Below are 25,439 nucleotides of genomic sequence, written 5' to 3' on the forward strand. Positions count from 1 at the left end.
TAAAATGGGTAGACGATCACTGATAGAATAATGATTCCAGGATGATGTGTAGATACCAGAGACGGTGACAGATACCGCTAACTGAATATCGTCTCCCTGGACAAAGCTAGATGTTTGTTTAGCCAGATACTTCCAACATAATGGATTTCAACGTGAAGAAATTAGCTTCGGATGCTGGAGTGTTTTTCACACGAGCTGTACAGGTAGGGTAATTTATGTCGTGTCTCCTATAAATTGATTAACGTTAAATGCTAGCTAGCTAATGTTCGCGAAATAGCTAGTAACGTCTGGCTTAAATACAAACTGGAAACTGCATGAGTTGGCATCATCGCCAAATCCTTTAGTTTACGTTACTGACATAATACCCTCTATATCCTACACAAAACATTGGTTCAGCTGACGTTATCCTCCCTTCAGAGTAGCCATCGTACGGCACTGCTAGCTTTTTTTCCTGGCTTGTAACATAGATATATTGAAGGAAGGTTTCTATGCCGTCTGTGATAGCCACTGCTAGCTTGATGCTATAGCTGACGTTCGCTAGTTGTGTTTTCGCAGAGGTCTTTCTTTGCTTTTCAGGTACGGTGTAGCTGTGGGGTCAGAGGTGACCTTTCGTGCCCCCTTTGCCCAACCCCCAAGCATTACAAAGCCAGATACACTGTCACAATAATGAAAAATGTAACAGGTCATGATGAAAATGACAGTGGGACTGATTTCCCAATGTCTACAGTAACGTTGCAAGGAAGCAATGGATGTCTGTTCAGCCCATTGAAGTTCCATTCGGTTTTATTTCTCAGACTTTGTATCTAAACCCCTTGGCAGAGGATACTGGCAATGGGAAAAGACTGGTGAAACATTAATTAGACAGGGACTGGGAGACTAGCAGGTGTAGTGTTTCATGGTGTATGAGGGCGTGGTATTTAGATAATGGTTTCCAGTAGCCTATGAGGAATCGCATGTCGTGCATCCCTACACCAGTGATAATGTTGAAGATTCAAGTGACATGTCATAGGGTAGCTCCACGGACACTATAGAAAAGTTCCATGATACACAGAAACAGTGGAAATGCACTATTGATGTTGAGTCACTGCAATAGGCCTTGTTCACAGAGAAGTGAAAGTGATTCTTTCATTGTGTATTTTGCCAAAGTTCACAGGGGAAAAGTTCGGACAGGTAGAGAAGACTGAGCTGGATGCCCATTTTGAGAATCTGCTCAGCCGTGCCGATTCCACTAAAAACTGGACAGAGAAAATCTTCAGGCAGACAGAGGTTCTGCTGCAGCCCAACCCAAGTAAGGCCCAGCATACACACTGAACTGATCAGGACAGAGGCCTCCACAACTCCCAACCCTACTTATAATGCAGACACACACACAGGATAGAAGGACCAGAAACACATTAAATGAAAACCAATGAGTTTATTTTATGTGAAACATGGCGGTAGCATGGTGATAGAGAGCATTGTGCTCTAACCTGTGACTCTCTGATTCTCCATGCTACAGTTGACCACACTGGTGAGTATCCCTCCCTCCCATAGTGCCCTGTTGTGGAATCTTTTCATCTAACTGGTCTGTAGTGCAGCAGACAAATGCTCTATGCAGTATTGGCTGTTTTCAAGCACCAGTCTGTTCTAGAGCTTGTTCTGTGGTTATGAAAACCTGTTGATTATCCTCTATTGCAAGCGGTAGCCTACTTATCAGTGAGCAGCTCAACAGCTCTGTGTGTTAAACACACCAGACACTGACTCGGGCTTGTGGGTAACATGCAGCAATTCATTCCTCAGAAACTTGCATTTACCGTGTGTGGAATAAATATGTTAGTCTCTCTACAAAACCATTATCTGAGCGAAATAACATTTATCTCCACGACATCTTCATTCTACACCTCATTCCCACCATGTTGAATTACAATAATCTACATTGTCATATTGGGCATTTTCTTACTTTTCTTTGGCATTCTTCTCTCCCATGAATTTCCATTCTCAGACTAGGTTTCATAGTGTCCATCTGTGACAACTATTTTTTTGCAAGTCCTCTCTTGAAGCAGGACATCCCCCTCTTTGTATTGGCAGGTGCCAGGATTGAGGAGTTCCTGTATGAGAAGCTTGACAGAACGGTTCCATCCAGACCAAATAATGGAGAACTACTGGGTCATTACATGCAGGATGCTGCTAAAGATTTTGGACCTGGAACTCCATATGGTGTGTACTCAGGGTTTGTGTATACTTATTCTTCCCAGGTGGTCTAAATCTGTTTTTTTTGAGAGGATTGGCCAGTGATCATTTCATTTTTGAGAGAGGAAACGGAGACCGTGCCTTGAGCCCCAGTCAAATCCATGAGTGACATTTTCTGGAAAATGCATTTTCTCACTTACCCAATACATCTTCACCCTGTGCCCTCACCCTTGTGCTATAAGAAGGGCTCAAACCATTTGTGGTATATCCCTGTGAGAAATGATCTCCATAGTTGATACAGGATATTGATTTTAAATGACATTAGACGTTTAATGTACAGGGTTGCAGGTGTAATTACAGGGTACAGTGAACATCATGATCATTTTCCAGTAGTTTATAGTGTAGAACTCTTCCCAAAGCCTTTTGTTTCTACTGATGATTTCACCCTAAGTTGAGTGAGCAGTGAGATTGGTGACGATAGCTGTTGTTAGTGAATTGGTCTCCTCCCGCCCCTGCCCTCCAGGCTGTCTCATGTCTGTAAGGCCAATAAATAGGCCTCTCTCCTTCACTGGCAGTCCTGAGGATCAATAGTTTTCGCTCTCTCTCTCTCTCTCTCTCTCTCTCTCTCTCTCTCTCCTATGTGAATGTTGTTGAGAGCTTCAGGCTTGGCTCATATACGCAGAATGTTTATGCAGAAATTAGTTTATTAGGCTGCCTGTCTGGGGCTTTTCTCCTTTAGTTGAAATGGAGCTCAGTAACAGAGATCTGAGTGCTGGGCCATGTACTGCTTAATGAACAGCTCTGCAGTACTCCTGCTTAGCAAGGATTTCTTTTATACATTAAGCTGATGCCAATAAGTTTTCTTTGTTTTTCCCAAGAATACAAATGCACACATACTGTAACCTATACTAAGCAAGAACAGGCATGTTTTAGTGATTTAAATAATTACATTTGTAATGAATTAATTTGTACACCATGTCACAAAGCAGACAGCTGTGTGGAGCAGTGGAAACCCCTTATTGGCATACAGATCGATCAGTCATCAATCCCATTATTTCCTCTCCTGCAATAGTAACTAGATGGACACTCAGCTGCTCTAATCAGGTCATTAGTGGTCTGTTTCTCAGTTGTAGGTTTCAGTGATGCAAACTTCTGTGTGTGGGTGTAGAAACTCTGTTGTAGTAGTGTCTCCTCACAGCAATGACATGTCGAAAAACATGATTTCTTCAGTATACCAATGCGGTCTGTCCATGCCTTCCAACAAGTAACCCACACAGATATGCATACTTCAAATTCCGCAAGTTGTAGGCCTGTTTGATGATATAATCCTTGCTGTGTGGTGTTATCCATCAGGTATTCCTGTACTCCTTTTGTCTGTTTTACACCTGGAGAAACCCCTACATTCAAAGGGGAAATTTGAGTTTCTGCCATGTCAAGAATGTTGCTACTCTAGAGGTTCCCCTCTGTTTCGGTTCCTCTTTCTTCGCAGGTATAAAATCGTTGGGCACTTAAAAAAAAGATGCAAAAACATACACATAGCTACATATTGCAACTTTAATGTTTGAGATCCTAAACCGGTTGTGTTGCACTACCAAGTCCTATTGGTCTCAACTTCTGTCTGTCTGTGTTCTTATGATAAGCATTAAGTCATTCCTAAGTAATAAGTTAGACTCTTATACCTACAATGGTTCCAAAATTACTGTCACTCCTGACTGGCAATGCACAAACAATACTTAAACTTAAAATATAAACAATCTCATTATAGAGAGCAACTCAAAATACCAACATGTGAGAAATACTGTACTTTATTAATGTTTCAATGGAACCCAACAAAATCATTTATTGATTTAATTAAAAATCAATGTCCCTAAAAATCAAGGTTTCACAATTAATGGCACCCTTAAAGATTATTGAAAATAACAACAACCAAAATTAAACCAGGAATTAAATTCCACTTATTTATGTTTATCTATGTCTTAATGAACTATATATTGAGCCATTGCATCACTTCCTGTTTCACTTGGTTATAAAAATGAGGTAACACACGTGCAATATCCCATTGTCATCCAACACCATGAAGAAAACAAAAGTAGTGGCAGTTCAAATGAGAAAGATGGTCATAGACCTTCATAAATCTGGTAATGGCTACAAGAAGATCCACAAACTATTGAATATACCACTGAGCACTGTCAGGGCTAATTTGAATGTTTTAATAAGATATGGAACGGTTGAAAAGCTCACGGGTAGAGGACGCAAATGCATTTGGATTTTCTCTCAGGATGGTGAGAGAAGCATCAAAATCCCCAAGAATCACTGTGAAAACTGCAGGCCTTGGTGATGTCTTGGGGTCACCAGGTTTCAAAAAGCACCATCAGACGCCACAACCACAGGCTCTTTGAAAGGGTTGCCAGAATAAAGCCCTTTCTGACCCCAAGACACGCAAGCGTTTGGAGTTTGCCAAACGTCATTTACATTATGACTGGGTGAAGGTGTTCTGGTCAGATGAGAGCAAAATTAAACGTTTTGGTCAGATACAGCATCTGCACATTTGGTGTCGAAACAGAGATGCATACAAGGAGAGGCACCTCATACCCACGGTGAAATATGGTGACGTTTTGGGGCTGTTTTAACTCCAGAGGTCCAGGGGCACTGGTTAAGATTGATGGCATAATGAATTCTACCAAGTATCAGGTAATTTTGGCTGACAATCTGGTTGCCTCTGCTAGAGGGATGGGGCTTGGCCGTTGGTGGACTTTCCAACAAGACAATGACCAAAACATACTTGAAGATCCACACAGAAATGGTTCAGTGACAAAATCAATGTTCTGCCATGGCCATCTGTCGCCAGACCTCAATCCAATCAAAAACCTGTGGGCTGAGTGGAAGAGGGCAGTTGATAAGCGCAAACCCAAGAATGTGAAGGATCTTGAAAGGATCTGCATAGAGGAATGGTCCAAAATCCCTCCAAATGTGTTCCTTAACCTTGTCAAACATTACAGGAAAAGACTCCATGCTGTTATCCTTGCCAGAGGTGTTTGCAATAAGTACTAAATGAGGAGTGCCAATAATTATGAAACCTTGATTTTGGGGAAATGTATTTTGTTTTAAATAATTGCATCATTTTGGTTGGTTGATTTGAAACATGAATAAAGTACAGTATTTCTCACATGTTGGTATTTTGAGTTTATCTCTATAATTATATTGTTTATTTTTTAAAGTAGTGTTTGTGCATTGCCTGTCAGGGGGTGCCAGTAATTTTGGAGCCCACTGTATATTTCACATATTGTGTGTGGGTTCATAATATTCTTGTGTGTTCTGTAGGTAGCACCCTGATCAAGGTAGGTGACTGTGAGAGGAGACTAGGCGGTGCACAGAGAGAGTTCCTACAGACCTCCGCTATCAGCTTCCTTGCCCCACTCAGGAACTTTCTGGAAGGAGACTGGAGGACCATCTCAGTGAGTCTGGCTTTCTGGCCTCAGAGGGACATCATGAGATTGCATGAAGACCAGTGTATAGACCAGGATTTATGTGTGGGGTCATGCTGTACAGAGAGGTGCTGATCTTCTCCTCTCTGCCTCAGAAAGAGAGGCGTCTCCTGGAGAACCGCAGACTGGACCTGGACTCCAGTAAAGCACGACTGAAGAAAGCCAAACTAGCCGAGTCCAAGGCCGCGGTGAGTCTACCCTCCACCACCTCTCCCTATGCACCTTCAGCTGCATCATGTAACCAGGCTCCAGTTCAGAGCGAACTGCTACTGCTAACTAACATATGTCTCTGTTCTAATTATGTTCACAGTGTGAGGGAGAAGTGAGTATTAGTGTAAAATATTGTCCACTTTTAGTTATTTTATTTTCCCTTTTTCTTTCTGACATGCTCATTGCCATCATGAAATCCAGTTAAGTGCATGTTTGTCTTCAGAGAGAGAGAGAGGGACTAGAGTTCTCTTGAAAGTGAGTGAAATGAACTTGTGGCATGGTAAGGCCTTGTAAGAATTTTAAGCTTGTAAGTAAGCATTTAACGGTAAGGTCTACACCTGTTGTATTCGGCACATGTGACAAATCAACTTTGATTTGATTTGCACTGGAGCAAATCCGTATATGACCCTACAGTCAACAAAACTGAGTAGTACACAAGTATTTGGAAAATGGTGAAACAAAAGTGGATTTCAAATTAGACTAATTTGAGTCCGTGACAAACTGCATCCAATTACCAAATGTATCCCCTCGTAAAATCACAAAGGCCTATTTGATAGCAGTAGTGAGAGGAGAGGCCGTGTCCCATGTGAGTGCAGATGACTGGAGTTGAGAGTCCTGATGAATAACCTGCTTTCCCTATTATACCATGACCAAGGTCTAGCTTCACTTCATATTCCCTGCTCCCATTCTGTCAGAGCATTTCAAATGTTTAGATTTTTGTCTTGAGTTTTTCCTTCAGGGCAAATATCTGATTTGATAAGCCATTGTATTAGATTTTTTTCTGAAATAACATGAGTAAATAAACAGATGTACGGAGAAAATATGTTCTTTCAGTTGTAGACTAATATCAAATCAGATATTTGAAACCTGTATGCATGGTGATTGCCACATGAAGGCATGCTAATTTTGAAATGTATGTATTTGTTTAGCCTACCTACACTCATATATATATATATATATATATATACATACACACACACACACACAAAAGTATGTGGACATGCCTTCAAATTAGTAGATTTGGCTCAATCAGCTACAACCGTTGCCTACATGTGTATAAAATCGAGGACACAGCCATGCCATCTCCATCGAACATTGGCAGTAGAATGGCCTTCCTGAAGAGCTCAGTGACATATAACATGGCACCGTTATAGGAGGCCACCTTAACAAGTCAGTTCGTCAAATTTCTGCCCTGCTAGAGCTGCCCCGGTCAACTATAAGTCCTGTTATTGTGAAGTGAAAATGTCTAGGAGCATCAACGGCTGAGCCGCAAAGTGGTCGGCCACACAAGCTCACAGAACGGGACCACTGAGTGCCGAAGGGCATAGCATGTCAAAATCGTCTCCTTCGTTGCAACAATCACTACCAAGTTCCAAACTGCCTCTGGAGCAACGTCGGCACAATAACTGTTCCTTGGGAGCTTCATGAAATGGGTTTCCGTTGCCGAGCAGCTGCACACAAGCCTATGATCACCAAGCACACAAGCCTAAAATCACCATGCACAATGCCAAGTGTCGGCTGGAGTGGTGTAAAGCTCACTGCCATTCGACTTTGGAGCAGTGGAAACCACGCTTCACCATCTGGCAACCCGATGGCCAAATCTGTGTTTGGCGGATGTCAGGAGAATGCTACCTGCCCAAATGCTAGTGCCAACTGTAAAGTTTGATGGAGGGGGAATAATGTTCTGGGGCTGATTTTCATTGTTCGGGCTAGGCCCCTTAGTTCCAGTGAAGGGAAATCTTAACGCTGCAGCATACAATGACATTCTAGATGATTCTGTGCTTCCAACTTTGTGGCAACAGTTTGGTTAAGGCCCTTTCTTGTTTCAGCATAACACTGCCTCTGTGCACAAAGCAAGGTACCTACAGAAGTGGTTTGTCGATCAGTGTGGAAGAACTTGACTGGCCTGCACAGAGTCCTGACCTCAAGCCCATCAAATACATTTGGGATGAATTAGGATGCCGACTGCGAGCTAGGCCTAATCGCCCAACCTCACTAATGCTCTTGTGCTACGGGGACTTGCTTCCTTTCAGCCAATGTTCCAACATCTAGTGGAAAGCCTTCCCAGAAGAGTGGAGGCTGTTATGGCAGCAAAGGGGGGACCAACTCCATATTAATGCCCATGATTTTGGAATGAGATGTTCGACTACCAGGTGTCCACATACTTTGGTCATGTAGTGTATTTCCTAAAGTACAGCACTTTAATTACTTTGGGATTTGGCCAGTCCAATGTAATGATTTAAGAAGTCATTTGAGAGTAATTTTATTATATTAAATTGGTGTGTCCCAAACTCAGTCCTGGGGACCCCAAGTGGTGCAAGTTGAGTTTTTCTCCCCTAGCATTGCACAGCTGTTTCCAATAATCAATTCATCTTTGATTATTAGAATTAGCTGAAGTAGCAAAACGAGTTTGGGAAACACTTTATTCGATATATTGTCCTCAGAATAATAAATTATTTTCCACGTGCTCATACATTTACATAAAATATACTTTAAAGATCAAACCAACAACTCATCACCCAGTATATAACATTCCAGGTACTCCATTATATTATAGCTTAGCCTCTGACCGGAAGACAGGAACTATTGTCTAGGTATACTTTGCAGGCTACACATAGTATAAGCTAGAATGGCGTAATGGTTGATGGTCTGCTTCCTTTTTATGGGCTATGTGACACATGACAGCCTGTGTACACAGAATGATCTCACATCCTGCTGTGTTTATATACACATGCTGTATAGTCATTAACCTTCTAGTCTAACGCGGCTTGGGAATCACCAGGAGATATGCAGGTGTAGAAAGATATTTGGACCGGTCTCAGAATTGTCTCTGTATATCAGCAAGTAAAGAACAAAGGGTTTTGTTTTTGATGTGTGTGCTTTCCTGTCACATGACTTTATTATACTTTTTTTGTTTTGTTTGATTTTGTTTCTTTGGTTTGGTGCACACCATACTGTATGTGTAAACTGCTCTGCCGTGTCTGTAGGCTGTGCCTGATTTTCAGGAGACCAGACCCAGGAATTATGTCCTCTCTGCCAGTGCATCTGCGGTAAGTAGCTTAAACAGCCAGTCCACGCTACACTAACACTACATGTAGCCTACTCTCGCTGACATCAGTGTGCTCATTACCTCGAGCAGCCTCTCCATGCAGAGTGTCCACATGCGTCATGTTGCAGGCAGGTAGAGACTACAGCCAAGTGTTGAGTGCCCCGCTCCCCCTAGAGGTCCTAGAGCAGTGTTTCCCAATCCTGGTCCTGCGGTTGCCTCGCGAGCCACCCTGATCTCACGAGCCATTCATGTAAGCTTGTGAGATATTCTCTACACAGATGTAGATATTTGTGTAGCGAACCATTTATGTAAGCTGACTGAGATCAGGGTGGCTGGCGAGGCTAGTCCTGGGGGGTCCAAAGGGGTGCACACTTTTTTGGCCCAACACAAATGATTCGGCTGATCAATTTATCGTCAAGATGGATTATTTGAGTCCGGTGTGTTAGTGCTAGGGCAAAGAACAATATGCACTGTCCCAGAGAGAATATTAAGAATTAACTTCATAGCCATTGAATATTGCTGTGCATTATAGGAAAATAATGCCTGCTCTAGAATGTTCTTCCAGCCAATCAGAATTGAGTATTCAACAATTCCACGGTATAATCCCAGTTAAATAAATAAAACGTTGTGGCCCCACCAACAACACAAATGGACTATACAGCTACAACATGACGTGAATATCGACTTGGAGTATAAGACACTATAATGTTAATCATGTCTCTTTACGTTGTCACCCATGACAACCAGGGTTGTATACAAGACACAATAGGAGACATATTTTTTTATTCTAGACAATTATGTGCTTTGAAATCTGTAGCAACAGTTTATTTATTTAACTAGACAAGTCAGTTAAGAACAAATTCTTATTTACAATGATGGCCTAACTGCCTTATTCAAGGGCAGAATGACAGATTTTTACCTTGACAGGGTTGCGATCCAGCAACCTTTCGGTTACTGGCCCAACGCTCTAACCACTTTATCACTAGATTGCTTTCGGCATAAAGTCCATTATCTATGTGACACTTTTCGGGCACACCCACAAAAGTAGTGTAAAGATCTTCACAGGTGTTTCACTTCAAATGATCCAGATAAAATTTACTCTGAGCACAGTCCCAGAATCTGGCAAATCTGCTGTCTTGAATGAACCCTGGGTTGAAAACGTATGTTTCTTAACTGTCATGTCATCAGTCTCAATCTTAAGAATGTGTGTGTCTCCCCTGTGATGTCATCAGAATGTATGTCTCTCTCCCCCTCTCTTGTTGTCCTGCGGCTTTTCAGCTCTGGAGTGAGGAAGTGGACAAAGTGAGTACGACATGTTTGGATACCGTCCTCACATACTGTCTAAGTAAATTATATCTTTACTCTTTATCTTTTGTTTCTAGATTGTCTCTTTCCGCACACACTGGTGGACACAAACAAAACAGCTGATAAAGGACATGTAGCTATTACCGCCACACCAGCGTTCACGATTCATGAATGCAGTCAAATTCTATGTGACTGTTTTAGTCATGGTAACTAGGCTTCTCCAAGCTCTGCTGCTGCTGCTGGTCTTTAGTAGCCTACCAACCTTCTAACTGCCTGGTACTCCACACTCTATTGTCCCTCTAAATACTCTGACATCAATGCAAATGTAATCGAAAATCTAATCAAATACTTAATGAGAGCTCGTGTTGCACAACATTTCTATAGGCTATGCAATTACATGAGAAAACAGAGTGATGGCCTCTATTAAAAAGAGGAGGTTCCCATCAGCTTTCTATAGGCTAGGCCTACTATATTTATTTCTCAACTTTCCTAATATTAAGCACATGACCTATATTTACAAAAGGAGTATAGCCTACCTGGGTTGCATGAACATGAACCTTAGGAAAAGTAACCTCCAATCGCTATTTAAAGGCATAGATGACATGTATTTTTTTCTCGCTGCCCCTTTTTCGGGACAGGTGCATGATAATGGTCCATTCTAATTCAAAGCAAATTTCACACACACAATATTTAATATATAGTACCAGTCAAAAGTTTGGACACACCTACTCTATTAGTTAAGGGTTTTTCTTTATTTTTTAAATATTGTAATTAAAAATAATATTTGTGAAGACATCAAAACAATGAAATAAAACAGATGGAATCATGTAGTAACCAGAAAAGGGTTAAACAAATCAAAATATATTTGATTAGCCACCATTTGCCTTGATGACCGCCTTGATGACCGCTTTGCACACACTTGGCATTCTCTCAACCAGCTTCATGTAGTAGTCACCTGGAATGCATTTAAATTAATTTGTGTGCCTTGTTAAAAGTTAATTTGTAGAATTTCTTTCATTAATGCGTCAGATGTGTTGTGACAAGGTTGGTGGTATTTAGAAATGGACCTATTTGGTAAAAGACCAAGTCCATATTATGGCAAGAACAGCTCAAATAAGCAGAGAGAAATGACAGTCCATCAATACTTAAAGACATGAAGGTCAGTCAACCCAGAAAATGTCAAGAACTTTGAACGTTTCTTCAAGTGCAGTTGCAAAAACCACCAAGCGCTTTGATGAAACTGACTCTCATGAGGACCGCCACAGGAAACGAAGACCCAGAGTTACCTCTGCTGCAGACGATAAGTTCATTAGAATTAACTGCACCTCAGATTGCAGCCCAATTAAATGCTTCACACAGTTCAAGTAACAAACACATCTCAACATCAACTGTTCAGAGGAGACTCTGATAATCAGGCCTTCATTTTTTTATTTTACCTTTATTTAACCAGGCAAGTCAGTTAAGAACAAATTCTTATTTTCAATGACGGCCTGGGAACAGTGGGTTAACTGCCTGTTCAGGGGCAGAACGACAGATTTGTACCTTGTCAGCTCGGGGGTTTGAACTCGCACCTTCCGGTTACTAGTCCAACGCTCTAACCACTAGGCCACCCTGCCGCCTCATGGTCGAATTGCTGCAAAGAAACCACGGCTAAAGGACACTAATAAGAAGAAGAGACTTGCTTGGGCCAAGAAACACAAGCAATGGACATTAGACCGGTGGAAATCGGTCCTTTGGTCTGATGAGTCCAAATTTGAGATTTTTGGTTCCAACAGCCGTGTCTTTGTGAGACGCAGAGTAGGTGAACAGATGATCTACGCATGTGTGGTTCCCACCGTGAAGCATGGAGGACGAGGTGTGATTGTGCTTGGCTGGTGACACTGTCGGTTATTTTTTTTAAGTTCAAGGCACACTTAACCAGCATGGCTCCCATAGCATTCTGCAGCGATACACCAACCCATTATGTTTGCGCTTAGTGGGACTATAATTTGTTTTTCAACAGGACAATGACCCAACACACCTCCAGGCTGTGTAAGGGCTATTTGACCAAGAAGGAGAGTGACGGAGTGCTGCATCAGATGACCTGGCCTCCACAATCCCCCAACCTCAATCCAATTGAGATTGAGATTGTTTGGAAAAAGTTGGACTGCCGAGTGAAGGAAAAGCAGCCAACAAGCGCTCAGCAGATTGAGAGAATGTCAAGAGAGTGCAAATCTGTCATCAAGGCAAAGGGTGGCTATTTGAAGATTCTAAAATATACTTTTTTGGTTACTACATGATTCCATGTGTGTTATTTCATAGTTTTGATGTATTCTGTTATTCTACAATGTAGAAAATAGTAAAAATAAAGGAAAACCCTTGAATGAGTAGGTGTGTACAAACTTTTGACTGTACTGTATGTAAAGGCAATATTAATTCAATAATAGTCTAATATTGTCACCCATCAGACTATCACTTATAAATGATAGATAATCACTTGTGAATGATGCCCAGCATAAGGCAAGAAATAATAAAACATTTTTGCAACGTTTTCTAATCAGTCACACACCTCATGTAGCCTGACCTATATGTTTTGATAAGATTTGTATCACAACTAAAGTGGCCAAATTACTTCTTAAAGTTAAGCACATTAATCCACTTTACAAGGGGTGTAGAGCCTAACTGGCCTACATAATCAGCGTGTGAGTTTCAGGTTTGGGGAAGATAATTTTCACAATAAAAATGCACCTTTTATAGAAGCATTACATGCATAATCTCTTTTGCGGTCACTTATGACAATGGTGTTTTCCCGCTCATGGAACATTTGTGCTTCAAACCTACTGCCGTGTGCGCATTGCTGCACTTATAATGTGAAGAAATATAGCCTAATAGTTTATCAACATTTCAAGCTAAATGTTCTGATCTGTTATGTCAGCCACATTGCGTAAAAACGTTTGTTTGATGCTAGTGGTTGTATTAATTTGGGATATATCACATCCCACAACTGTCCCAGACTATGTTTGGAATATTTATTTCTCGCACAGATAAGAATAGGTCAACTTTTGTAGTAAATTGACGTAGGCCAGTGCTTTTGCTGTTCATTAGACCTACTCATCTTGTTGGCTGACAAAGTACATGTGAACAGTTCTTCCAGTATCTTCAATATGCACCTTGGAATTGGATAAGGACGCGTGAGTTGCGTCCCCGATGTGTCTGTCTTCACTTGTAGCCTGTGTGAAAAACCCGATCAAGTGATGGAGAGCCATGTGAGTGAGAGGTTCATCGGTGCGCTCAGCACTCAGGGAGAAGGGCACAACGTCCGCTGGCCACAAAAGGCCTGGATTTTTATTTTAGGGTGCCTAACGGCCACACACGGGACGCCACCATGAGATTCGAGGCATTATCAAGTGCTGTCAAATTATGAATGAGAGACTGATCGTGTGTACAGCCTGTCCAAAAAAAACAAAGCAGAGCTCAGGCTCTTCAAGCTATTTTTTTTCAAATCATCATTAGTCGCATCATGCAGCCTTACAATGCATTCAAAATCAAAACGTATAGCCCAACGTTTGTAGAACAACTACATTTACATTAACTCTAAGCATATAGGTGTACCTATTTCTTTGTTAACCGCTCAACACAGAATACCATTACTCCCTCAAATCATTTAGAGAAAATATCCTTTCTATTTTATTCAACTTGGTTCAATTGTATTCTTCAAACTATAAACTAATGCCATGGAATTCTAAGCAAATCTTGTCTGCTTAATTGGTGTAGCTCACAGCCATATGACAGTCAGAACTTAACAAGGACAATGCATAGTATGCTATTTTGATCTTTTGAAATAGACTACATTTTCTTCATATCTTGCTTCTTTAGACCTTTCTTTAATAAATTGTGAAGGTGTAGGCTATATTACATGGATTTATTAGACTTTAAAATGTAGATGTTCCAAAAGTCCTGCATCTGTGGCTTGTCGGTGATGTGTGGAAACCAGGAGATGCTAAATATGTTTGTTAATTAACGTCAATTACCATGAGACCGACAGTTATTTGCTTGAAGTCACCGGCTGACCTAATTTCGTGACCGCCACAGCCCCAGTGACGTGTTATCTCATTCTGTGTTGTTGTTCTGTAGGCAGCGCATGAACTTCGAGTGGCCCAGACAGAGTTTGACAGACAGGCAGAGGTCACACGACTCCTACTGGAGGGCATCAGCAGTACACACGTGAGTCATGAGGTCACACATATATAGAGAGGACAAACATGACCACTACACATAACTGTTCTCTTTAGCATATGTACTGTTTACTGTGTATTGTGCTGTTTTAACATGTTGGTAACAGGGTATTTTGAGGAGGAACAAGTATTTCTAACAGGGTTGTCTTGTCTGTGTTTTGGAATTGTTGTCTGTAGGTGAACCACCTGCGCTGCCTGCATGAGTTTGTGGAGGCACAGACAGCCTACTACAAGCAGTGTTACCTGCACATGCAAGACCTGCAGAAGGAGCTGGGCAGGTGAGGACTGGCTCTGGGTATGGGTATACTTAGCTGGGGTGTCTATGCCTGGCTTTCATTTGCTGCAATGATTTGCTCTATTCAAATGGGTGTATGCTGTTTATCAATGACCATCTCCACTGTCATCTCTTATGCTCTCAGTTCCAATGGAGATGTGTAAGTAACATTTGACGATTACAGTAACATATTTATGTTAACCGCTTTTCTAAATCAAACATGGTGAAGTCTTATTATTCCTTAGGGAATGTGCTGTGTACCTTATGGCTGTCTTCTCTCCCTAAACCTCCCAATGCGTTTGCTGGTAACCCGGGTCTCTCCATGGCCTCCAGTGGCTCCTCTCCCCAGGGGAATGCCACCCTACCCCAGGACGCTGCCAGCGCTGTGGAGACAGACACACTGAAAATCGAAGAGGTACAGGCCCCCGCCACGGGCACACGCAAGGCCAAGGTCCTGTACGACTATGACGCTGCCGACACCAGTGAGCTCTCCCTACTTGCTGACGAGGTGAGCACTCTCGCACACAATCCTTTCTTTGTGTTCACGCCAGTGATTCGTTCATTCAGGTGTGTCCGTGCAAGGCTAGAATATGTGGACTTATTGCTGGCACATGTACAGTTTAATTGTATTAACACAGCTGAATAGCTATTAATACACTACTGTATGTTGTCTTGTCTTTTCCCAGCTAATCACAGTTTACACAGTGCCAGGCATGGACTCTGACTGGCTCGTTGGCGAGAGAGGGAACCAGAAAGGGAGAGTGCCTGTCACATACCTGGAGCTGCTCAGCTAAAGAAACTACACTCAAAGAAATACATGGACACACACAAACACACACACACACAATTGCATTCACATGCCTTCAAACATGCAGACGTTGACGAATTCAAACAAGCAAACACACCCACTGTACATTCTGTACGCACCAGGACTGCATGAAATCATTGGTAATTATGAAGGCAAATGCGCTACATTGAATATGGAGGAATGGTTACCATGACAACTTGGCTGAAAATTCTGAATTGTGAGATGTTTATAGATTTTAATTTCACCCTGCTTCTCACAGCAGGACAATAATCCTGCAGCTACAAGACATGTAAATGGTTATGTGGATTATAATTAAGGGACATGTTTGTAGGGGCTGATACATTTTTTTCAATAGGGCAAATCAAGTCTGACATTTTTTAAGTGGAAATTACAAACTTTAGAAGCCTTTTTAAACCTTGAATACACTACAATTTGCATTTCCTGCTGTGCTGGAAAATTCTCTGCGACAACAGAGTGGCCAAATTTAAGATTGCAGATCTGTACATACTGAAATCCCCTGTATTATTCAGGCCTTTTGGTTTTATTTTAGGTGACCTTTCACAGCAGGTGTGAAGCTTCATACAGCCTGCCCACTCACTGTCACCTGTTTAAACTATATGCACCAATGCACCAATCTTTTCCATTCCATACACCCTGTGCACCTATGGTTAGTCCACATTCCTATAATGTAATTTTCCTCTACCACTACCAGGAACTGAAACATTTCATGGCCGTATGCCCTGCTTAACGTACTGGGAATGTAATCACTCTTACAGCAAATATTTGAAGCACTCCTAGTCGTTTACTAGCTGCCTTACAATGATGCCAGAGAGCTGTTTCCATCTGCTATAGCTAATAGAATGTATTGTACACACCACAATGTCCACACACTCCTGTTTGCTTGGACACTTCCTTTGAAGAAGACAGGCCAGATCTAACACAGAACATACATTTTGGCATGCGAGACCATAACTTATCATTTAAGTATCTGTGATTTAGCTATACTCCCATTTGTCCCTTTTTTTAGTTTGCTCTTTTGCTCTTCTGTTTCTTAAACATGTTACTGTTCCTTCAGTTGTCTTTTTGTTTCTTTTTAGTAAAATATTTGTTTGATCTTATCTCTTTTCTGTGATCAAGTCTTAAGTGTTTTCAGACAGGACCTAGGCTGCTGCATGTGCTACTGGCAGGAGTTGGACAGACTATTCTGTCCACTGAAAAGCCTCTTTAAAAGAACAATTGTAATCCAAAGTTTTAATGGCTGTATGTTTATTTATTTATTTATTTATTTATTTTAGTACCAAAGGAAACCAGTATATGCATGCAATTCTGAATTGAGCCCAACCCTGGTTTGTACCATTGCTGCTGTGGCATGTCTTGTTTTGACCCTTTTCTGCCTTTACTGTCAATGTATTTATTGCCTGTTTTACAAGTCATGCTGAATGAATGAAAATATGTAGGATGTAATAAAAAAAAGTATGCTTTATTTGGACACAATCCGGTCATGTGGTTGTCAGCTCAAGTTGTTCTTAGGCTAATATTCTGGTGTAGCAGTCAGTCAGATGGAAAGTAATCATTCTCTTATAAATACATTTCATTTCAAATTCAAACTTTATGTCCAAAATCCTGTAACACATCACATCAAAGTTTATTGGTCGATTTGCAGGTGTCCCTGCAGGTGCAGTGAAATGCATATTTTTCTAGCTCCTACAGTGCAGCAGAATGTCTAGCAAATACACAAATAAGAAGATCTAAACAAATAAAATGTCAGAATGTGTCCAATTAACAATCGAACGTAGATTATATTAGTGAGCAGTGTCAGAATCCAGAATATAAATATGTGGTGTGTCTAGACTATAATTTGGAATGGTATGTACAGTAGTAGGTATATTAGGATGAGCTATGTTGAGAATACAGTATACATACACAGTAAGTAAACAATATAATATATGTCACAGTCATGGGTGTATAGTTAGTACAGGAGGGGGCTGAACACACATCCCTGGAGGTTCCCTGTGTTGAGGATCAGTGTGGCAGGGGTGTTCTTGCCTACCCTCATCACCAATGGTCAGCCCATCAGGAAGTCTAGTACCCAGTTGCAGAGGGAGGAATTCAGACCCTTAGCTTAGTGCCCTCCTAGCTCATCACTATGATGTTGAAATCTGAGCTGTCGTCAATGAACAGCATTCTCACATAGGTATTCCTCTTGTCCTGGTGGAATAGGGCAGTGTGCAGTGCGACGGCGATTGTGTCATCTGTTGGGCCGGTATGCAAATTGTAGTGGGTCTCAGGAGTCAGGTAAATTGGAGGTGATATGATCCTTAACTAGCCTCTCAAAGCACTTAATGGTGACAGATGTGAGTGCTATGGGGTGATAGTCATTTGATTCAGTTAGTTTTCTTAGGTACAGGAACAATGGTGGACATCTTGAAGCAAGTGGGGAAAACAGACTGGGATAGTGACGAGGTTGAATGGGTCTTTAAACACTGCTCTGAGGGTGCTGCTTGGGATGCCGTCTAGGCCGGCATACTTGTAATTCCCTGTTTGACACAACATACTCTCCTATTTCTAATCGTTTCATGAGTACTGAATCAACATGTTCATGTATATAAAGTATTGCAAAATAATTGTAATGCTTGGCATTAAAATTATGATTTAATTTCAAAAGAAAAAGAAAAATAGCCTCAATCCAAATTTCAAATAAATGCTGTAGGTAATTTCTGGGAATATACAGTATGTACAACATGTTTATATTTTAAATGTCATTATAGTTATGTGTATCTATAGTGCCTGTACATTCTGGAGGGTCCACCATGTACTCTCCCTACTGGTGTCCCACAGGGCTCGGTTCTAGGCTCTCTCCTCTCTATACAACAAGTCACTTGGCTCCGTCATATCCTTACATGGTCTCTCCTATCATTGCTATGCGGATGACCTTCAACTACTTTTCTCCTTCCTCCCTTCTGACACCCATTTGGTGACATGCATCTCTGTAAGCCTGGCAGATACCTCAGCTTTAATGCTAGCCTAACACCTCAAGCTCAATTTCGACAAGACGGAGCTGCTCTTTCTCCTGGGGAAGGCATGCCTGCTCCAAGACCTCTCCATCATGGTTGACAAATCCATGGTGTCCCTCTCCCAGAGTGCAAAGAATCTTGGCGTGACCCTGGACAACACCCTGTCGTTCTCTGCAAACATCAGAGCAGTAACTCGCTCCAGCAGGTTCATGCTCTAAAACATCCGTAGAGTCCCCACTTGTACCATCAATCCTTTGCAACTTATCCAGAACGCTGCAGCCCGCCTGGTGTTCAACCTTCAACCTTCCCAAGTTCTCCCATGTAACCCCGATCCTCCGCACGCTCCACTGGCTTCCAGTCGAAGCTCATATACACTACAACACCATGGAACATGCCTACGGAGTAGCAAGAGGAACTGCCCTTCCCTACCTTCAGGCTATGCTCAAACTCTACACCACAACCTGAGTACTCCGTTCTGCCACCTCTGGTCTCTTGGCCCACACATCCCAGCTCCCGCTCAGCCCAGTCAAGGCTCTTCTCTGTCATGGCACCCCAATGGTGGAACCAGCTTTTGCATGAAGCGAGGACAACAGAGTCCCAGCCCATCTTCCAAAAACATATAATATCCCACCCCTTCCTGAATATCCTAACCCTTCCCTGAATATCATACCCCTTCCCTGAATAACCTACCCCTTCCCTGAATAACCTACCCCTTCCCTGAAAATCATACTCCTTCCCTGAATAACCTACCCCTTCCCTGAAAAATATACCCCTTCCCTGAATAACCTACCCCTTCCCTGAATAACCTACCCCTTCCCTGAATATCATATCCCTTCCCTGAATAACCTACCCCTTCCCTGAATATCATACCCCTTCCCTGAATAACCTACCCCTTCCCTGAATATCATACCCCTTCCCTGAATAACCTACCCCTTCCCTGAATAACCTACCCCTTCCCTGAATAACCTACCCCTTCCCTGAATATCATACCCCTTCCCTGAATAACCTACCCCTTCCCTGAATAACCTACCCCTTCCCTGAATATCATATCCCTTCCCTGAATAACCTACCCCTTCCCTGAAAATCATACCCCTTCCCTGAATAACCTACCCCTTCCCTGAATATCATACCCCTTCCCTGAATAACCTACCCCTTCCCTGAATAACCTACCCCTTCCCTGAAAATCATACCCCTTCCCTGAATAACCTACCCCTTCCCTGAATATCATACCCCTTCCCTGAATAACCTACCCCTTCCCTGAATAACCTACCCCTTCCCTGAATATCATATCCCTTCCCTGAATAACCTACCCCTTCCCTGAATATCATACCCCTTCCCTGAATAACCTACCCCTTCCCTGAATAACCTACCCCTTCCCTGAAAATCATACCCCTTCCCTGAATAACCTACCCCTTCCCTGAATAACCTACCCCTTCCCTGAATAACCTACCCCTTCCCTGAATAACCTACCCCTTCCCTGAAAATCATACCCCTTCCCTGAATAACCTACCCCTTCCCTGAATAACCTACCCCTTCCCTGAATATCCTACCCATTCCCTGAATATCCCCCCTACCCTTTCCCCCACCCCTTACTAGCACTGAATTTGCTGATAGCAACTTTATTGAGGAAAAATATATTTATTATGACTGAGATACACTATACATACAAAAGTATGTGGACACCCCTTCAAAATAGTGGATATGGCTAATTCAGCCTCACCCGTTGTTGGCAGGTGTATAACATCGAACTCCCAGCCATGCAATCTCCATAGACAACCAGTGGCAGTAGAATGGCCTTACTGAAGAGCTCAGAGACTTTCAACGTGGCACCGCCATAGGATGCCACATTTTCAACAAGTCAGTTCGTCAGATTTCTGCCCTGCTTGAGCTCTCCTCAGCAGGGGTGGTGCCGCTCTAGCAAAAATTATCTGCCCTCAGTTGCAACACTCACTACCGAGTTCCAAACTGCCTCTGGAAGCAACGTCAGCACAATAACTATTCGTCGGGCGCCAAGCAGCTGCACACAAGCCTAAGATCGCCCTGCTTAATGACAAGCGTCGGCTGGGGGGAGTGTTAAGCTTGCCGCCGTTGGACTCTTGAGCAGTGAAAGCGTGTTCTCTGGAGTGATGAACCCCGCTTCACCAACTGGCAGTCTGACGGACGAATCTGGGTTTGTCGGATGTCAGGAGAACGCTACCTGCCTCAATGCATAGTGCCAACTGTAAAGTTTGGTGGATGAGGGATAATGGTCTGTGACTGTTTTTCATGTTTCAGGCTAGGCCCCTTATTTCCAGTGAAGAGAAGTCTTAACGCTACAGCATACAGTGACATTCTAGACAATTCTGTGCTTCAAAATTTGTAGCAACAGTTTATTTATTTTACTAGGCAAGTCAGCTAAGAACAAATGCTTATTTACAATGACGGCCTACTGGGGTTCAGTGGGTTAACTGCCTAGTTCAGGGGCAGAACGCCAGATTTTTACCTTGTCAGCTTGGAGATTTGATCCAGCAACCTTTTGGTTACTGGCCCAACGCTCTAACCACCGCCATGCACAAAGCAAGGTCCATACAGAGATGGTTTATTGAGATTGGTGTGGAAGAACTTGACCGGCCTGAACAAAGCCTTGACCTCAACCCCCTCGAACACCTTTGGGATGAATTGGAACGCCAACTGCGTGCCAGGCCTAATCGCCCAACATCAGTGCTCAACCTCACTAATGCTCTTGTGGCTGAATGGAAGTCCCCACAGTAATGTTCCAACATCTAGTGAAAAGCCTTCCCAGAATAGTGGAAGCTGTTATAGCAACAAAGGGGGGAGTGTATGTGGTTGTCAAAACTAGCTATCTTAAGGTTAATGCAATAACTGTAAGTCACTCTGGATAAGAGCGTATACTAAATTACTCAAATGTAAATGAGTAGATGTTTATCAGGTGCAAATCGCTATGCACAGAGAGATATCACTACATATATGATCCATCCCACACAAACAAACACCCCAAACATCAGGCTGAACAACACCAGCAAACGGGCCTTCTGGGAAGCCCTCTCTGCCTCCCTCATGTCCCCTCTGGCCAGAGCAGCACGGGTCTAGAGCAGAGTGGAGAGACAACCAGCTCAGTCAGGACTTGGTCTGTAGCCAACAAGCATATGTATTGTTTGAAGATGTTTGATAGAGTACAATAAAAGTCAAATGAATTGAACTTTATGTAACTCTTCTTCTACTGTATCAGACATCTTGTTATGTCATCATTACCGTAAGGAAGGCCTCAGTAGTGTCACTGCATTCTTAGGATTCTACTACACCTACACTGAAACTCATGCCCACTCTCTGCCCTAATTCATTTCAGAGCCAGGCCTTTGTTAGTGCACTAAAAATGTAGTGCCTCATATGAGTGGGCAATTTACCTCATATGAGTACAAAAGGGCGATGAGGCCACTCATAAGGCAGCAGAAGATGGTGACCAGCAGGGACTCCACCATGTAGTCCTTGGGCAGAGGAGGCTGCTCGTCCCCCAGTGGAGGGCCGCTCATGTACTGAAACACAACAGAGGCAAACATGCTGGGACACAATAACCTATTAAAATAGTGGACATTCTTGATTTGGAATAGAAATGACACACTGTCGTTACGTCACAGGACAATAGTCAGATCTATTGTTAAATCCGGAAGTAGTCTCGCGTGGCCATAAGGGAATCATGTGTGATTCAATACAGCTATGAGGAGTAATTGAATGTACAAATCCGTTCTAAACTTACTGTGTGTCTAATAAATCTCCCCGTCCACCACCACCACATGAGAAAGTATGTGCGTTTGGCAGCACATTTACACTAGTTTTCTTTTGCTCTATACTGATACTCTGATACTCTCTTACTATGGTGTTGGGAGGGTAGCTGGGTGAAGGCATGAACTGGGCCTGGTAGAAGGCTGGCTGGTTGGGTCCTGGCTGGCAGGCTATGACAGGGGGTCCTGGGTAGTGAGGTGGTTGTGGGGGATAGATAATATAGGTCATCTTGGGGTCAGGTGGGCTGTAGGGTGGGGGCTCTTCTGATGGGGTGGATGCTGTCATGTCTGGTTGGACCGAGGAGATCTGTGGCTGACACCCAGGCGAGGGTGTCCCTCCTGGCAGGTCTGTCTGGCTTAGCAGCTCCTCCCTGGTTAACCTCCCATCACTGTCACTGTGAGCTCTGTATGGCGGACAGGCAGCAAAAGTACTGTCTACCTTAGGCACTGGAGGACAGACAGTGTGGACATTGTCACTGTTGGATGACAGATGAGTGGTTTGGACAGGTGAGCTTGTACGTCCAACAAGGTCTTGGGTTCCTGAGTTTCCCTTCTGCACTGCTGTCCTCCCACTGGACAGGGCCTGGCTCTCACGGCCGGGTGGTTGAATGACTAATGAAAGTAAAAGAGGAAGGATAGATATTATAATGGTTAGACTGCAATTCTTGGTCAACTGGCAATGAAAATAATGTCTAAAACCTGTTTATCTACAGCAATGATGTAGCCATAACTACATGACCAACATTATCAATGAATGACATATTTTAGAGGAAGTGAAAGGCCCCTGTGATCTCTATTCAGTAAGCAAAGAAACTCTCAAGTTTCTCCAGGGCAGTTGACTGACCCACTTTGGTTTCTACAGTGGAAAACAGTGCATCTGATTAATGAAAGGCCCAGGCAAAATGAGCGTGGTTATACGGTGTCATTCTCCAGCTGCCAGGGTGTTTTGTCAAGGCTTATTGAGTTTCTGCTCTGGAAGGGGTGGAGCTTGCTGACTGACTGAGATCACAGCACAAACAGCAGGGCAGAGCCCGAGCCAAGGCATCCAGGCTGCTCTAGTGTTGCATGCCTGGGAAAGAGAGGTTTTAGACTTCGGCCAGCAAAGATAGGAAGCATGTAGATTTCAAACCAAATGAGATCCTGTAGAATACATTTTTAATTGTAGATTGTATAATGGACCTGTGCATCACTGAAAATTCTGCAGGATGAATAGAGCAATAATAGCAACCTAATGTATCTTCATAGCACTATCATGTCCCATATATTTACACCTGTTGTGACATACATTGTGTTATTTTCTGGCTGGTTGTGACACCTACATAGGAGGATCAAAGCCCACAGTTATTCTAATTTGTTTTTTCCCTGCCAAGAAGTTTCCTTTCTCTTAAAATTTTGTTCATTAAATATTTTGTTGTTGTTGTAATCAGTCATGTTTTTTCCATCATATTTTAAATCATTTAAAAAAAAACACTTTATGACACAGTCAAGAAGCATTATGACCATCATAATCATATTAGGTAGATAGGCCTATCTCGTTTATGCCCTTACATTAGATGTCAGTCAAAAAGAGGTTGTCTGGTCCTGCTCCAGAAATCTGCTCCTGCAATCATCCCAGTCATCAGCAACAGCGTTGGGTTAGGTGCATGTCTGACATCAATGTGTGTGGAATTACAATGATAATATGGTCAATTTAAAAAACAATTATACGACATAAACATACTGTTGACATGTAGGCTATGGTGTAATGAAATGTTTTGTGGGTTTTGACACTCTTATGTAGGTGTCATAACCAGCCATAAAATAATGCAATATATGTCACAACAGGTCTAAATATGTGTCATGACAGTGACGTGTTATGTGTTAAGGCGCTTGGTGTCAAGTAAAGTGTTGCCGAATATTGATTGTTGTACAACCCCATCTTCTTTAGTTTTCCATCAACTTAATGCACACAGCTTATCTAATATTGTAATGTTTGTTGTTTGTTTTTGTGTAATCCTAATCATTCAATTTAAATTCCCATTTCTCCCAAAGTCCACTGTTTCACACATTTTAGACAATAATAAACAATAATTTTGTTTGGTAGTACTAAACATGCATTAGGACATGAACAGAGACTAACCTGGGTCCATTTTGGCAGGCAGCATACAGTACAGGGCACTATACAGTTGAAGAACAGTAGAGAGGAGGATTCAGGTGGTCATCTGTAGAAAATGTCTGATCCAGACAACAGAGACAGAACATGGGACAGTTTAAAGCAGATATCCCATGGGCTCCCACAAATGGCTGCAGATCTTGTGCCTCCCCTCCACAGCGTTGAAATAGTATCGTGTTTGTTTAATAATTGACAGGCGTGTGTGTGTGTGTGTGTGTGTGTGTGTGTGTGTGTGTGTGTGTGTGTGTGTGTGTGTGTGTGTGTGTGTGTGTGTGTGTGTGTGTGTGTGTGTGTGTGTGTGTGTGTGTGTGTGTGTGTGTGTGTGTGTGTGTGTGTGCGTGCGTGCGTGCGTGCGTGCGTGCGTGTGTGTGTTTTAGGATGTGACAGTGAACTCTAAAGGGGGGTTTACTGATGAAGGTGGAGCTTGAAACCTGGATTGTAAACATAACATGGAAACAGGAACATCACAGTGTCTTTGATCACGCCAAAACCAATGTGAAAATAAACAGCCATGTTTTAGAAATGGATGAGCTCATCATCATTAATGGGAACAGTGATAACATTCGATAAGAAATCATTCTAATGTATTGTTCAGACAAAAAAACAAATAACGTGAAAAACACTGGAAATGACTCAGTCATCAGATATCTAGAGAGCTGTACTTCCTCTTCTCATCCTCAACAAAGGTGTGCTACTTTCTTGTGTTCCTCGGAGTGATTCAACTGGCTGGTGACCCTTTCTTTTTGCCAATCATTCTGCTCACAGTGCACCTTGCTTTCTTCAATGGCAGAATGCTAGGTTAGTTATTTGATATCAGATGCTATGTCACTTTTATGGTATTGTATTAACAGGGTATGATGAGTCTCTGTTTCCAGCGGTTCAACATGTCAGGTCTACTTATTGATTTCATGTATGTGTAGTGAAGTGTGTATGATTTTATAGTCACATCTATATTAGGTTTTGAGCCAGCAATGTATAAA

General features: G+C 42.4%; 2 protein-coding genes across 4 annotated transcripts; one reads left to right on the forward strand and one right to left on the reverse strand.

Annotated features, from left to right (window-relative positions):
- Nucleotides 1–16: 16 nt before the first annotated feature.
- Nucleotides 17–16,997, forward strand: LOC135514239 (endophilin-B2-like). Of its 3 annotated transcripts, XM_064937573.1 has the most exons (12): nucleotides 17–203; nucleotides 1,147–1,288; nucleotides 2,068–2,196; nucleotides 5,491–5,624; nucleotides 5,750–5,842; nucleotides 8,852–8,914; nucleotides 10,192–10,215; nucleotides 14,332–14,421; nucleotides 14,610–14,710; nucleotides 14,852–14,866; nucleotides 15,040–15,214; nucleotides 15,393–16,997. In XM_064937573.1, the coding sequence occupies exons 1-12, from the start codon at nucleotides 141–143 to the stop codon at nucleotides 15,498–15,500; spliced, it is 1,137 nt and encodes a 378-aa protein (XP_064793645.1). In that variant the 5' UTR covers nucleotides 17–140; the 3' UTR covers nucleotides 15,501–16,997. The 3 variants fall into 3 exon arrangements, with proteins under 3 accessions (XP_064793645.1, XP_064793647.1, XP_064793646.1); XM_064937575.1 differs by lacking the exon at nucleotides 14,852–14,866 and having other exon boundaries at nucleotides 14,610–14,712; nucleotides 14,994–15,214; XM_064937574.1 differs by lacking the exon at nucleotides 14,852–14,866.
- A 3,132-nt stretch (nucleotides 16,998–20,129) lies between these two features.
- On the reverse strand, nucleotides 20,130–24,603 carry LOC135513561 (proline rich transmembrane protein 1B). The gene is made up of 4 exons (XM_064936447.1): nucleotides 24,427–24,603; nucleotides 22,399–22,919; nucleotides 21,933–22,061; nucleotides 20,130–21,614 (listed from the first exon to the last, which is right to left on the reverse strand). Exons 1-4 carry the CDS (start codon nucleotides 24,449–24,451, stop codon nucleotides 21,468–21,470), a joined length of 822 nt encoding a protein of 273 aa, XP_064792519.1. The 5' UTR covers nucleotides 24,452–24,603; the 3' UTR covers nucleotides 20,130–21,467.
- Nucleotides 24,604–25,439: the final 836 nt, after the last annotated feature.

The sequence above is a fragment of the Oncorhynchus masou genome, chromosome 25 (genome assembly GCF_036934945.1).
Source record: "Oncorhynchus masou masou isolate Uvic2021 chromosome 25, UVic_Omas_1.1, whole genome shotgun sequence".
Classification (NCBI taxonomy): Eukaryota; Metazoa; Chordata; class Actinopteri; order Salmoniformes; family Salmonidae; genus Oncorhynchus; species Oncorhynchus masou.